The sequence below is a fragment of the Penicillium maclennaniae genome, assembly GCF_028827695.1.
Source record: "Penicillium maclennaniae strain IBT 15551 chromosome Unknown utg000003l:1.0-5670915.0:1.0-5674809.0, whole genome shotgun sequence".
NCBI lineage: Eukaryota > Fungi > Ascomycota > Eurotiomycetes > Eurotiales > Aspergillaceae > Penicillium > Penicillium maclennaniae.
The window spans coordinates 2,706,167-2,720,992 of NW_026623215.1; the positions used below are offsets into that span (position 1 = coordinate 2,706,167).

The following is a 14,826-nucleotide window of genomic DNA, read 5'->3' on the forward strand; positions in this document are numbered from 1 at the left end:
TGTCTCGTGAACCTAAAGTAAAAATGAAATTATGACCAATCTCAGGCCATTGACGATCGCCAGGCTGTAAAGGCGGAGGAGAGGATATCACCATGACCCGAGTCTTCAACCTTGAATACCTCAATGACTAGTGACTTTTCCTGCTTCCGTATCCTCCACGTCCCATCTTCGTGGATGGTCTGCTTCAGCCCTGTATAATGTTAACTCAACGCAAGACAGACGAGAAGGGCAACCTTACAATCAAAGAATGCGGCAGCAAAGTTGATGCAGATATTTCCGTCCCAAGAGCCCCTTCCAACCTTCTTGACTTTGCCAGGAATACTAGCAGTGTCAAGCTCTTCAAGGCGATGGACAATACCCTGTTGATCACGGAAGCCCACGATAATCTTCGGCACACCGAGCAAGAAAGACTGCGCCCAGAACTTCAGCAGCTTTCTCTCGTATTTCAGCATATCGCGGTCATTGCGGATCTCAGCCGAAGTCTTCAACTCGACCCAATGAATCGTGTCTTCTTTTCGGTCTGGCTTGCAATCCCACACTGAACGAGACGAATCAGTATCGCGCTTGTGTATCTTCTTTTATCCAATTTTTTTTTTGATTCTCTATTTTGGAATGAGGGAACGCACCGGCGTCAACTTCACCACCTAGAATCATGCGCGTATTGCCAATTCCAGTCTTGACGACGGAGCAATATTGGGCGCTATTGTTGACGACTTCATTCTGGCGATTTTCGATTTCCGCGCGCGTTGTTTTGTCCCATGGCTGTCTTAGAACAGACAGGACCTCAAATTTGTAACCTAACGGCGAGAGTAAGCTGCTATTGATCATGTGGGTAGGTAATTAAGCGTACCCCAATACATCATTTGCTCCTGTGATGCCATGCCGGTTGGCATTCTTTGTTTACATTGGGCCTCTTTTTGCCGATTTTTGTATTCGTTGTCCTCTTCGATGAAACTAGGATGTATAAGCATCACATAAGTAAGAATATGATGGAGGTTATCGTACATCGTGCCCTTTCAAGTCAGTTAGGTCGATTTAAACAGGAGAATCCTAGGACGAAACACACCTGATAGCATGTTGCATTCATTTGGAACCTAGATCGTCGTCCAGCAGCGTAAGTAAAAAGCCACGCACATAATGAATTTGACACACGTACCCATTCATCATGTCAAATGGAGCAGTTAGAATCTATTCACACTAGTTTTAACACAAGGTCCATGGGCCTGCATGTTGCGACTTGGACTTCTCACCTTGGTCATCATGCCTCGCCAAGTGATAATGTCAGCTTCGCACTTTTTCCCTGTCTCTTTCTCGAGGGCAGTGACAGTGTCTAGTAGCGCATCGAGATGCTCATCGGGAGAATCATTCAGCTTCTGGAACGTATCGAATCCGATATTCAAATCCGCCGGCAGATCCGGCGGATAATAGTACGAGATTGATGAATCTCCCAAGTGAAATTGGCGATTTTGATCATAGGAAAAGCATGCGATTTCCTAGCACTTCATTAAGGATTTTGTTTCCTGCTGTCATGGGATCACTTACTCGAGGTCGTCGAATTGTTGTGCCCGAACCGCCGAAACGGCCCACAGGGTGGATGTCAAAAATGGCTCGACTCATGTCTGGGAATATCGGCCAGTTGCTCTGTTGCGAGACCAAGCGCGCAAAGTAACAGTCAGGCCTCGATCCAGAGACGATCCGCCAGAATCGCAAACGGAACTCGGTCGCTTTTGACACGTCGCACAGGGTCTCGGCGCAGAAGCTAGCTGTGTGTAAGCTCCGTTCAATTAGAAGGAAACAGTATCTTTGTCCAGAATCAGAAGTGCACGAAGATATGGACCGCGGAGCCGATAGCTAGAAGGAAAAGTGACCCGGCGCAGTTGAGCTTCCGCGTCCCCACCAACTTTCCACCTGCACTCCCCGCGAATCGCCCTCCCGCTTCTACCATTCGTGTCTGGGCCGGAAACGACACACCACGCATTCCTGTCACTTTTTCTAGGTGATATAGCTTCAATATGTCTTCTCGCATCGAAAAAACGATCGCCCGGCAGCGCGAAAAGTGAGCCACCGCAGTTCTGCAGCTTTTCTGACGAAATCCAATGCTAACGAGCGACTTTCTTCCAAGGATCGCGGATGGCGCCTACTATGAAGCTCACCAGCAGCTTCGCACCATCGCCGTGCGATACATCAAGGCATCCAACTACAATGCGGCGGCGGAACTTCTTGCGGGCGGTGCCACGGCTCTGTTGAAAGCTGGTGCTCAGCAGGGTGCCTCGGCCAGTGGCGGTGACTTGGCGATCATGTTGATCACTGAGGTCTATAACAAGGCAGAGTGGGAGATCTCTGGTGGGAATGATGATACCGAGGGCCGTGCTAGGAAGAGTGAGTTTCGGGTTTTCGGTGCCTGTTCAAGACGAGTGACATTGGGACTCAAGTTAACATGCCCGACTCGTAGAGTGTTTGATTGAGCTCTTGCGTGAGTTTCCATCCGACGAACCTACCAGGAAGAGATTCATTCAGGAAATGATTGGGTGGAGTTCACGGTATGGACCGCTGGAGCGAGGAGACCCAGATCTGCATCACGCTGCTGGTTCAGTCTACGCGGAAGGTTTGTTATCAGATTTGGTTCTGTTCATTTGCAATCTCTGACTGGTAATATGCAGATAACGAGCCATACGATGCCGAGAAGCACCTCATCCTAGGAACATCCGAGTCGGCGGAGACCCTCGCGAAACTTGAGTACGAGTGGTACACTCACGATGACCCGCACACTGCGGCCATCTATGCCTCGCGCGCGGTCATTCCATACCTCCTTACCGGCAACCTCCGCAGCGCCAATAAGGCCATGCTCATCTTCATCTCTCGACTGTCAGCCGCCAACCCATCTCTCGGCGTGCAAGACGTGAGCAGCTCCAACTCCGACGTTCGGGTCTTCCCTGCTCTTCCATTGCTCAACTTCCTCAACATGCTGCTCCTGACCATCCAGCGGGGTAGTGCCGATCTCTTCCGCCAACTCACTGCGCACTATGCGACACAGATCAAGGAGGTAGGCATTTGGGACGATGCTCTGGCCCAGATTGGTGAACAGTACTTCGACATCAAGATCCCAAAGCAGGGTAACCCTTTGTTGGACATGATGGGCAGCATGTTGTTCGGTGGCGGTGGCCAGGACAACGCTGGTGGAAGGAGGGCACCGTCCAGGACTAAGAAGGTTGAGGCGGCGCCGCCATCAAGCATGGAGCTTGACTAGCGCCAAACGATCCGTACTCCCTGACCCGAGGACGACATGCTTGACATTGGACATACGCAAATGAGGATTGATCATGTAATGAAATGAAAACATGCAGCGCATATCCACCTATTCAGAATCGCACATCCCTTTCTGCCTCAAACATCCAATTGTCATCATCCAAGGAGGCGACTTTTTTGCGCAGACTTTGGTGGACGATATCCAAGATCTCTGTTGCAAGTCAGCACGACTCCAAGTTCTACGTAAGAAGTTTTGAAAAGTGGCATACCATCTGGTTCACCACTTGTCGCTCTGTTTCGATGACGGATCATCATCTCCACCAGAGCCGCGTCGAATTCTAAGACTGTGTCAGTTGTACTTGATGAGGTAAACCAAGATATAAAAATCGCATACTTTCTTTCTCACGCCCGCTTAGCTCTGAAGAGTCAAATCCGGTCTCCCCTGCATCCTCGGCATCAAGCTCCCCCAGTTCCTCCCCGTCTTCGCCAACCAGCGCATGCGGTAAGGATGGTACATCCAGTTTGTAACCACCATTCTTGTCCCGCACAACGATCTCCTTGTTCTCCGTCAATTTCATGATTCGCGACGAGGATGAGTCCGAGCTTGTCGGTTTCGGCCTATGCGAGGGGTGGTTGGAGAGTGCGTTGTTCGGCTGAGGGACGTTGCCATTAGGTGGGCCCGCGGAGGCAGGACGGCGGCTGAGATTCTGGTGGAATAGATTGCGGCGGACAGAGGCTGTACCCATGGTGGAGAATGACTGGATTCTTGCGTCGTAATGGAAGAATTGGCGATGCGATATCGCGCAATTTCTGTCGCGTGGGGGTGTGCGGGGGCTGAATCGAATGGATCTTATATGTAGGGATCGAATAGATGTTTCAGGTTTTCTGATACCGAGTTATGCAGGAGTAGCGAATGGGTGCCACCAATTTGGCTGTAAGAAATACTGTGAATTAAGGAGTTGAGGTCGACTCTTGAGGCCGAGGAAAGGAATGCCGGCGGTAAAAGACTACGGTTCAACCAACAACGGAGAAAGTGAGAATCTGACCCCAGCAGCAGCAATTACATGAGAACAATATGTAGGTTGTTTGATCTTTCTATGCCTCGGGCTACATAATTCCAACACTCTCATAGATGTCATTACGACCACAAGAAGCTCGGTGCACAGGCCAAGCGATAAGCCGATTATCGCGGGACGCGTTGTCATTTCTCGCGTCTCTTCATCACCACATCTTTCCCCGGGACACAATTCCACCATGACCCAGGGCGAATCTTCCGCAGGCGCTGAACGCAATGGCGCCAAAGCATCGACTACAGGTCCTACCGACTACGAGCTGCCTTGGTAAGGTCTTCTGGACGATGGGAGTGCTCTTTCCACTGACTTTTTGCGCACACTATAGGGTTGAGAAATACCGCCCCGTCTTCCTCGATGACGTTGTCGGCAATACCGAGACAATCGAGCGTTTGAAGATTATTGCCAAAGATGGGAACATGCCTCACGTCATTATTTCCGGTATGCCAGGTATTGGAAAGACTACTTCGGTTCTCTGTCTGGCGCGGCAGTTGCTGGGTGATGCGTATAAGGAGGCTGTCCTGGAGCTGAATGCCAGTGACGAGAGAGGTTAGTCTACTTGATGTTGCCTATGGAGTGTAACTGAGCGCTCATAACGCAATTCAGGTATCGATGTGGTTCGTAACCGGATCAAGGGTTTCGCTCAGAAGAAAGTCACCTTACCCCCAGGCCGACACAAGCTTGTTATCCTGGATGAAGCCGATAGGTAGGTTGTGGACGGAAATTGGAGCTTGTGCATCTTTGTTGACCTGATGCAGCATGACCCCCGGTGCGCAGCAGGCGCTGCGCCGCACAATGGAAATCTATTCAACGACCACTCGATTCGCTTTTGCCTGCAACCAATCGAACAAGATCATTGAACCCCTTCAATCTCGTTGCGCCATTCTCCGATATGCCAGATTGACCGACGCGCAAGTCGTGAAGCGTCTCATGCAAGTCTGTGAGGCCGAGAAAGTTGAGCACTCGGAAGATGGAATCGCCGCCTTGGTCTTCAGTGCCGAAGGTGACATGCGCCAAGCCCTCAACAACTTGCAGAGTACCTGGTCTGGATTTGGCTTCGTCAGTGGAGACAACGTCTTCCGCGTCGTTGACAGCCCTCATCCAGTGAAGGTCCAGGCGATGATCAAGGCTTGTTGGGAAGGCAAGGTGGATGCTGCGCTTGAGACACTGAACGAATTATGGACCCTAGGATATTCCTCTCACGACATCATCAGCACTATGTTCCGAGTCACCAAAACTATTCCGACACTATCGGAACACGCCAAGTTAGAATTCATTCGCGAGATTGGCTTCACCCACATGCGCATCCTGGATGGTGTGCAGTCACTGCTCCAGCTAAGCGGTTGTGTGTCGAAGCTATGCAAGATTAACATGAAGCCTGAGCTCTTTCAGCCCATCAAGGATTAATTTTGCAACGTGATTTCCTGCAGCATATTTCCACGGCGTTTGAGGTTTCTTATCCGAGTGGTCCCAGTCGAAGAGTCTTGGGCGCCTGGTCCACCAATTATGAGATACGTTAAATTCACAATATAACACGAAATTCTATCGACTATGTACTAGACATCTATGGTTCTAGGTATTCTTGACGCGGCTTCTCCAGATCTTCTCGACGAGGGTAGCAGCTCCGAGAACTTTCTCTTCTTGGAGCTTCCTTCCAATAATTTGCAGGTTCACTGGGTAACCATCCACCTTCTCAGCATCGTAAAGGTTCCAATTCCACTCATCTAGAGGGTTCCTTGGTATATATGGCTCTGCAGGTAGAGAATCCTGCTCAGCTCGTACTTCATCCACCGGGAAAGTCAGAGCTGGATAGTCCAAAAAATTCCAGATCTTCGTATATCCCACCCATCGAAACTTGCCATGGGGAACAGCAGTGTGCGGCAAGGTCGGACTCAACAAAATATCGACAGGTTTTTCAGAAGGAGATCGAACAGCATTCCATTTATCGAGATATTTCTTCTGCGCAGCCATCTTGCGCTTGTTCAATTGCCAGTATTCGTACACCGAGATGGGCTTACCTCGATTGACCAAAGCCTCGACATGGGGAATGTATGGTTCACCTGCAGTGGCGACATCCCGACGAATGTCTTCGCCTCTATCGGCAGTGTAGTAGAGGTTCATGATCTCGATGCATGCAGCATGGTCGGACGTATCCCAGATCACAATTTCGTGACCTTGCGCCTTTAACACGTCCGATAGCTCTCTAAGTGCGCGAGCAATAGGTGGGTGGACTTGGACCACGCCGTCGTCCATAATGAGCCCGATGACCATTGAGCGGGCTTGAATCTCTTGGAATGCAGTCTCATTCTAGGGAAGAGGAGCACATCGGGGATCCGAGTCCCAAGGACGTGAATCTGCAACGAGCTGAGTTACATAACGGAGAGAATTCAGGTCTCGAGCCATCGGCCCAACAGATGAAGGAACATGTTCTTGGCCTTCGGTGGACACGGGGACGCCCTGGTAAGGATAACGACCGCTCTGTTCTAGTGAGTGAGCTCACTGGGTTCAAGAGCAGAGAATGTACTGATACTTACACTTGGCTTGAAGCCATACAGACCCATTGTACTCTGGGGAATACGGATACTCCCGCCAATATCCGTGCCGAACCCAAGCAGAGAGGCGTGCAGTGCTAGCAAAGCACCTTCGCCTCCCGTGGAACCACCGGCAGAGAAATCGGGGTTTCTAGCATTGGTTGTGAGTCCCCAGAGAGGATTGTCGGTCTCCGCCCACTAGCCATGAAGTTAGTGGCTTGTTGCTCAATTGATATCGAGAACATTTCAAGGCGACAGACCAAGATACTCTGAGGCAAATTTGTTTTCGCAATAATAATGGCACCCAGGTTTTTCAAGATTTGAACGAGGACCGCATCTTCCTGGGCTGGGGCAAAGGACCTTCCCACATATCCCAGCGTGGTGTCAATGCCCCTGATATTGAACTGATCTTTGACAGTGACAGGAATTCCATGGAGAGGACCTTTCGGCTTGTTCGTTACTTCGAACAGGGCATCCAACTTCCTTGCTTGCTCGAGGGCATCTTCAAAGACCACTTCACTCAGACAATTGGTCTATATTCGTTCAGTCTAATTTCACACACGCAGAGGAGATAATCGCTCACCAATTGATGTGCCACGACTGCCCTAAATCATACTTAGTGGTGCTTCATTCAAGACGTGTCTTCACTCTTACCGTTGGATGTACGCCCTGATGACCTGCTCGGCGGTGAACTGCCTCTTCAAGACACATTGAGATAATTCCTCGATACCATCAATCTCAGTGATTCTCTGCGCCTCGGGGTCCTTTGATCGACTTCGTTCGTGGACTTGATCCACTCGAGGCTGTCGGTGGTCTACATCCTCCACCAAGTACGGAGCGAGAAGCTTATCTCTAGCGGCTCGTTTCTGAGCGACGATGGGCTCCCACGGCTGTTCTGTGCTGCCCATGGCTACGATACATTTCAGCTACTCCAACGCGGGGGATTCGGCTTAAATACGACGAGCTCGGCTTCGGAAGCGATCCGGTCCCGTTATCAGAGGGCTTCCAAAAGTGGGGTACAGCAGTGATCAAAGCTCTTTTATTTGGAGAAACTGGACCACGATATGCAGGACCGGCGTCATGACCCCAAGAATCATGTCACAAGTGAGCCCAGTTCCACCCCGGTATCTCAAGGGTCGAGTATAGCAGGGTAAACACGAAGCTATCCCGTTCGCGGAGATTTGGCGGGGCTCTCTCAACCGTCGAAAGTGGGTCGATCCAGGACCTCCAAGGACCCATTCCCCCCCATCTTCCAAGCCAACGCCGGATGGTGATCCCAATGGAGTCCAAGAGCTCAGGGTCGACCGGCGCAAGCGCGACCGGCCCAGTTCGCACCCGCAATAGGACCACGCCGAGCGCGATCGCAAAGAGAGCTTGCGACCAGTGCAAGTTTCGCAAGATCAAAGTAACCTCTCTCCCCTGTTGCGCAGCATGGCACACGCTAATTTTTCCCTGCAGTGCAGCTTGTCACAGCCGTGCAAGGCTTGTCAGTCGATGGGATTTGATTGCACATTTCTCCAGCCGCAGAAAAAGCGCGGGCCAACGGGCCAGTAAGTCATGATCGCGATACCAGTCTCGAGAGAAGTGCACTGACCGGGCTCCAGTCGCGTATCGCAAATTCGACAGCAACAAACGCCTATCGTCTCCAGAAGCTCCTCAGAAACATCAACATCCAAACAGGATGCCTTTCAATACCATGTGCCGACGACCGAGACGGGTCAGTCTGTTCCGATGGCGGGAACATCCTGGGCACCCCCTCACGGCGAAGTCACAATGCCCATGAACGGACCAGCTGGCCTGGCACCAACGGGGCCTTCTCCGACAGTAGTGGATGCCTGGGGGAATGAAACGTCGTCTTTGAACTCTGGCGGTAACGGCGCGGTGGGCTGGACCGACCGACCCGATATCGAATATTGGCTTCCAGATCATCTGGGTGCCCAGGTCCCGGTCTTCGAATTCCCCGGAAGCAACATCTACCTCAAACCTTCTCTGCCATCTATTATACAGCCTGTTCCCGATGTGGCCCCCATGAATATTGCCCCACAGGAGCAGCAACCACTACCATTTTCGCCGACGGTGGGATCCGTGCAGTCCGAAAGCCAGGACGGAGGCGATGAGTTCTGGCCAACATCTATCAACGAAGCGAACATGATACCTTGGATCGACGTTTATTTTGACCGGTTACATCCGACCCTCCCCGTACTAAGCCGTTCTTCCATGTTCACACAAATGATGTGTCAAGAGCATCGCAAGAATCCCCAATTCGGATCTATGGTGCTGTCACTTTGTGCGTTTTCTCTGACACAGCCTATCGAAATCAATGAACGGGCGACCACCTCATCTCGTGCTACACAAGCACGGTTGATGATGCACGAGGCCACCAAGATGCGGAGCTGCTCCGACTTTGGCGAGCACCCCACTATAGAGGCTATCTTGACAAGCTTCTTCCTCTTTGGTTGTCTATTTGGAAGCAATCAGCACAATGCCGCCTGGCTTCGGTTGCGGGAGGCGCTGGATCTGGCGTCCACGTTGGGACTGAACGATCCCAACTCGTATCGGGATTTGTCTGGTGATGAGAAAGGCCAGCGATTGCGGACCTATCTTGTCTTATCAATTACAGAAAGGTACAGTCGCAAATCTCCTTGCTTAGGAAAACACTTTATGGCTAATCACAAGCAGAGCTTATGCTCTTCAACGGCTACACCCGGTAACATTTTCCGGCAAACCGGGCTTCAGTATGCGTTCCGTGCATGACTTCCTCCATAATGCAACACATAGCCTTGTCTCAGGCATTATTGTTCACAACGAAAAAGACGCCGAGGGCATGATGGGTCTAGCACGATTAATGGAACTATTCGATGCCATCGATGAAGATTTCATCCATTGCTGGAACCGACGCTGCGACATTACCAAAGGTTTCTGCCAAAGTTTCACAGAGGCCAAGGCCTTATCCATGCATGCTAGCCTTGATCGAATCAGCCAAGCCGAGCGATATAAGGGTTACGACTGGTTCGAGCGAGCCAAAGGAGATCAGAATGACAACAACGCACTGCTCGCAATCGGTCTACGAGAGACACAAGCAGCAGATGTTTTCGTCACCCAGAAATGGCTTCAAAACCGTGTCTGGCGCCTTTGCCTGAATCATGGTCTTCTCAGAACCCATTCCGAGCGGCCCGAGTTGACCTTTGGTTATGCAGTGACCGTGGCCGAATCTACACTTCAACTTTGTCGGTCATTACGACTGAGTTCTATGGAAGCGCATGGGATTGGACATGTAAGCTGATCTCACATATCCTTCAAACCATTTTGGCACAGCTAACAGGTACTAGACCGAAAAGATGTACGATATCGCCACCGCGGCAACTGACATTCTTTGTAACATCAGCCCACCCTACGGAACAGGCATGACACCTGCGGGCAACTTCGCCGAAACAGAGTCTGCAACAACCACACCGCAGACTCTCGCTGAAGATTTTGTGCTGTTGCTCAGCAGTTTCCGAGGAGGAAATCATCCGTTTTTGGAGAAATACAAAGCCCACCTCCGCTCGTTACAAATCCCGGGGATTTGGTCCCAGCAATAAGTGGTGGTGGTGACAGTGTGGTCGTGTGTGAATAAATGCATCCAGGAACGCCATGTACAATTATATATGAATGAAGTCAATCGCTGGGGGCTTCACTGTAAACATCGCTATTGCATATATTGACTGATGTTAAGGCCATCCCAGACATCAGCTTGTAAAAGGGTGGCTGGCGTTCGGTCAGCTTCGCCTTGGGCCGATTCTGCGAAGAACCGGATTCTATAGCAGCGGTCTGAAGGGTGGTAGATCCGAGTCGTAATAACTGTTCTCTCATTCACAAAGACTTCAAGCACGCTTTTATCGAAAAATGCGCGCACTTTCAAGGTCTCTTCAGTCTCCTCTCCTTGTTCGTTCACGGTCGTAAATAAAGTATGGGGGGGCAGACTCGTGTCCGTGATTAATGTCAGGGTTTTCGGGAGGGGGTCGGTGAATGGTAAATGTTTCACTGCGCGGGTGCCAAGCAAGAGTAGTGCAATGTTTGAAATCTAGAGGCTTGTCAATGGTGTGATTTAAGACGACTATCCTGCGAAAAAAAAAATGTACATACCGGCAGTATGAGCGATTTCAATGCCAACCCGTTCACACGAGGAACTAACTGAGACTTCGCTGCCGAGTTCCCAGCGAGATGTCATCAGAGGCAAGCAAGCAGTAGAAGTCGAGGCGAGGGTTGGGGCAAGGGTCAATTGTGTAAGAGTGTTCTTTGTAGCCCCATATCGAAGACGAGCAAGTCGTGAATCTGGAGCGATGCCCAAAGTGTGAATAGTAAAATGATTTCCATCAGAGGTTGATTCGATGCAAGTGATGGATTCCAATAGCGAGCGACGCGCCTTCTTCACATGTCGCAAGGTCATCAAATTGACTACCCTCGGCAATGAAATCATACCACTCCATCCCTGACGATGACGAGCGCCATCGGATAGGTCTTCCTCGGTGACCCAACCATATACAATACGCTGAGAGGTTTGAGGATCCCAGAAGCCATTGGCGGCATATAAACATCCATGGTCGAAGATACCGGCGAAGGCATATTTTGTCAGGATATTTTCGGCGCTCTTTTGTTCGGTGGATGTTTTCACGGACATCCACAGTTGACCTCGAGGGTCTCGCTTATGGCGTGCTTCGCCGGTTACGCGATCGGGGCCTTCTGGCCGAAGACATCCTTCGACCCCCATCACGACGAAGTCTCTAGAATCGCCAGAGTCATTGGTCAGGGTCATCAAATTAGTCACTTCCCAATTGACACCAAAATCTCCTGACCAGCGCCCCGGGCGAAAATTGAGGCCAAAGTTGGTCAAAAGCCCGGTGTATTTCCATTGCCGAAGGTCCTTGGGGTTGACTGAGTAGACAAAGAGAGTCGGTGTCTGACCGACAATGCCGCCCGAGATGAATCCGTATAGAGTTGAATCTTGATTTTGCGAGGCGATCCCTCTATTCCATATTGTAAGGTACGGGTCTCTCCACCCAGTTACCTTCAGATGGCGAGGTGGTCCTGGTAGAATCGGGTTGCAGTCCTCTCGTTGCCATGTCTTGCCGCCATTTTTGGAGGTCGCCAGGCTAAGAGACTCGCATCCTGCGGTGTATGGTAGAGTGTAATGAATGGGAAGGTGTCTTACTGATGTATAGGCGACAGTGAGAGACCCGGGCTTCCCGTGGATATCAGTCGCACGCATACACCCAGTGAATACACCGCAGCGGTCATATTCCGCCGAGGGCGTCAGAGCTGGCGTTGAAGATGTTTCCCATGAGATTAGGTCGGAAGATGTGGCATGACCCCAAGACATGTTACCCCAGTCGTTGCCATAAGGATTCCATTGGAAGAACATATGGTATCGTCCCGTCGAGGGATCGAAGCCAAGACCACAGGGGTCATTCTGCCATCCGCTCGGGGCGCTTAGATGGAAACAAGGCTTTGAGCGGACAATTGTCGACATTGGCTCATCATCGAGTGTACTGGCTGCTTCATGGGAATGTCTGTTGTGGAGATACCCAGCCTCGCTCCCGTCAACGAGAACAGACATGGTTGGGAGGTAGAAAGTTTCTCACGGAGGGATAGAGATCAATAGAATCTTAAATAATCCAACTCTTTCAAGTGATCGCTTGAAAGTTGAAGAAGTGGAACGCGACCGGATAAATCCCGGCGATCTGAGCTCAAAAAGGCGGATCAATGGCATGCGCTGATCGCAACAAGTCGACAGATTCACGAACCCAACTGGGCCATCGCGGCAACTGTCAGAATCTGGATTTTTCCCGGGACTAAGGTCGGAAGCAGGATCGGGGCCATGGCAGCAATTCCCAACGGAAGATATTCGGCGAAATCTCGACCGTGGAGAAGTGGAGGATCTGCACTTGTAAGATCTCGTTTCTTGACAAAAGCTACAAAAAACCACAGGAATTCAATCCTTGATGCGCTAGAGCCATGGACTGGTCGACTGGGGAAAAACCTCGGAAGGAAACAATGCGTCTTAGTCGAGCGACAATCCGAGAGCGTGGAAAAAGTGGGGAAAAAAAGTGGAAAAACCGGTGGAAATCTGGGGAAGTCGACTCTGCAGCTTCTCCAGCTTCTTTTTCTCCATGGGGAAATCCGCAATCGATGGCATGGGCACCAAAGGCCTTGACAGGGATTGAGCCCTATAAATCCATGGAGGAATCGCGACATTCGAGGCTGTCCCTCCTCTCATCCTGGACCTCCTTTAGAGCCATGACAGCCGACAAGGAGGACGGCTCGACAGAGCTCGAAGATGTCATCCCTTCAGAGAAAGGGGGCGGTTAATGCCTTGCTCGTCCTAGTCTGCGTGGTCTTTGGCGGGGCATCATTTATTTTTGGCTATGACGATAAACTCATCTCTCCTGTTGCGGCACTGACGCCATTCGTGAGTTTCTCCCGCATGGTCACCGAGGATGGAAATGTTGATCGTTACCAGGTCAAGAAGTTTCAAGGACCCAATCCAGCAACGGGCGAATATGTTCTTACCGCACGCAACCAGAATCTAGTGATTTCCGTCCCTTTAGTGGGTGCAGTGGTCGGTGGACTACTGGCGTCGCCACTGAACTTCAACTTCGGCCGCAAGTGGCCTCTAGTCGTCGCTTACGTTTTGTCCATCGGCGGTGCTCTTCTTCAAGTATTCTCACCTAACCTGGCAGCGTTCGTGGGCGGAAGATCTATCAATGCCGTTGCTTTCGGTATTGCCACTGCTACGGCTCCACTTTATCTCTCAGAGGTAAGACTGACCCATCCGAGCTGATAGATCTACGAGGCTAATTTTCCAGGTTGTCCCGGCTTCTATGAGGGGCAGAAGTGTGAGTTCAATCAACATCTTGAATCTCACGGCCGGGGTGGTTGGCACCGTCATAGTCTGGGGCACCCAAAAGCTCGATGGCCACCTGTCATATCAAATCCCACTGGCTGTACAAGCAGCAGTTCCAGTAATTCTTTGTGCGATGACAATATTCCTTCCAGAAAGCCCTCAATGGCTCATATCAAAAGGAAACATGGAACAAGCCCAGGTCAATCTGCGCAAACTCCGTGGCTTCAGCGACGAGCAAGTCGCAGACGAGCTCAGACTCATGGCATTCTGCGAAAGAAACAATCGTGAACTACGATCTAAAACCAGATTCTGGCATATTTTCAAGCGAGAGCATCTCAGGCGCACACTAGTCGCAGGCTCCTTCTTTTCTCTCAACCAAATCTCTGGCGTGATTCTGTCAACCACCTACACAACAATCTTCCTGACACAATTGGGGATCGCCAAACCCTTTTCTCTTACAATCATCTCGTCCTGTTGTACTCTGGCGGGTACAATTGCAGCCCCATTCGTCATCGACCGCGCCGGTAGACGCCCGACAGCCTTCGTTGGCATGAGCCTTCTTTTCATGATTGATGCCGTGGCTGGTGGTCTCGCGTTTGACAGAAGCACGCACGCGACTCTCGCCATCGCCGTGCTATCATTTGTGTTCAATTTCTTTTGGGCTTCCTCATTTTTCTCCTTATCGAACTTGATGCCCTCTGAGATGGCGACTCCGAAGCTCCGCCATCATACCATGTCCTACACCGTCGCCTGTGCAGAGATCACTGCTGTGATCACTACACTTGTTGTGCCGCAGTTGACATCGGCGGATGCAGCCAATCTCGGCGCGAAGACATACCTGATCTTTGCTGGATGCATGGCTGGCATTATTGTCTTCATATATTTCCTAATGCCCGAAACCCGGGGCCGCACATTTGCGGAAATTGATGAGATGTATGCGGCTAAAGTGCCAGCTTGGAAGTGGAGGTCTTATCAGGCCTCGATAGAGGCGAGAACCGGGGAATCTGCAAGACACTCTTCGGAAAAAGATCAAGCCATTGTGAATCAACTTTCCACCGACCGGTTCTTAGTCACAATCTGAAGATTTTACCTTTTA

The 14,826-nt window shown here is 50.8% G+C and overlaps 8 protein-coding genes across 8 annotated transcripts; 4 read left to right on the forward strand and 4 right to left on the reverse strand.

Annotated features, from left to right (window-relative positions):
• Positions 1–41: 41 nt before the first annotated feature.
• N7477_003115 (DXO/RAI1 family decapping nuclease) lies at positions 42–1,761 on the reverse strand (the record flags this gene model as incomplete). Its single annotated transcript, XM_056964778.1, has 6 exons — positions 42–190; positions 239–538; positions 627–797; positions 851–1,013; positions 1,251–1,493; positions 1,543–1,761. Coding segments are annotated over 6 exons (1,245 nt in total), but the record flags the coding sequence as incomplete, so codon positions are not given.
• A 251-nt stretch (positions 1,762–2,012) lies between these two features.
• Positions 2,013–3,247, forward strand: N7477_003116 (protein GET4; the record flags this gene model as incomplete). The annotated part of the gene is made up of 4 exons (XM_056964779.1): positions 2,013–2,056; positions 2,123–2,379; positions 2,453–2,605; positions 2,661–3,247. 4 exons carry the CDS (start codon positions 2,013–2,015, stop codon positions 3,245–3,247), a joined length of 1,041 nt encoding a protein of 346 aa, XP_056824732.1.
• A 112-nt stretch (positions 3,248–3,359) lies between these two features.
• Positions 3,360–3,992, reverse strand: N7477_003117 (uncharacterized protein; the record flags this gene model as incomplete). Its single annotated transcript, XM_056964780.1, has 2 exons — positions 3,360–3,457; positions 3,641–3,992. 2 exons carry the CDS (start codon positions 3,990–3,992, stop codon positions 3,360–3,362), a joined length of 450 nt encoding a protein of 149 aa, XP_056824733.1.
• A 508-nt stretch (positions 3,993–4,500) lies between these two features.
• N7477_003118 (replication factor C subunit 4) lies at positions 4,501–5,723 on the forward strand (the record flags this gene model as incomplete). Its single annotated transcript, XM_056964781.1, has 4 exons — positions 4,501–4,586; positions 4,645–4,865; positions 4,923–5,022; positions 5,075–5,723. 4 exons carry the CDS (start codon positions 4,501–4,503, stop codon positions 5,721–5,723), a joined length of 1,056 nt encoding a protein of 351 aa, XP_056824734.1.
• Positions 5,724–5,888: 165 nt separating this feature from the next.
• Positions 5,889–7,755, reverse strand: N7477_003119 (Amidase; the record flags this gene model as incomplete). Its single annotated transcript, XM_056964782.1, has 6 exons — positions 5,889–6,623; positions 6,690–6,794; positions 6,851–7,045; positions 7,108–7,380; positions 7,431–7,452; positions 7,502–7,755. 6 exons carry the CDS (start codon positions 7,753–7,755, stop codon positions 5,889–5,891), a joined length of 1,584 nt encoding a protein of 527 aa, XP_056824735.1.
• A 371-nt stretch (positions 7,756–8,126) lies between these two features.
• Positions 8,127–10,428, forward strand: N7477_003120 (CeGAL family transcription factor; the record flags this gene model as incomplete). The annotated part of the gene is made up of 5 exons (XM_056964783.1): positions 8,127–8,252; positions 8,306–8,397; positions 8,452–9,471; positions 9,527–10,121; positions 10,177–10,428. The coding sequence occupies 5 exons, from the start codon at positions 8,127–8,129 to the stop codon at positions 10,426–10,428; spliced, it is 2,085 nt and encodes a 694-aa protein (XP_056824736.1).
• Positions 10,429–10,535: 107 nt separating this feature from the next.
• N7477_003121 (uncharacterized protein) lies at positions 10,536–12,443 on the reverse strand (the record flags this gene model as incomplete). Its single annotated transcript, XM_056964784.1, has 2 exons — positions 10,536–10,870; positions 10,973–12,443. 2 exons carry the CDS (start codon positions 12,441–12,443, stop codon positions 10,536–10,538), a joined length of 1,806 nt encoding a protein of 601 aa, XP_056824737.1.
• A 720-nt stretch (positions 12,444–13,163) lies between these two features.
• Positions 13,164–14,811, forward strand: N7477_003122 (uncharacterized protein; the record flags this gene model as incomplete). The annotated part of the gene is made up of 2 exons (XM_056964785.1): positions 13,164–13,643; positions 13,693–14,811. 2 exons carry the CDS (start codon positions 13,164–13,166, stop codon positions 14,809–14,811), a joined length of 1,599 nt encoding a protein of 532 aa, XP_056824738.1.
• Positions 14,812–14,826: the final 15 nt, after the last annotated feature.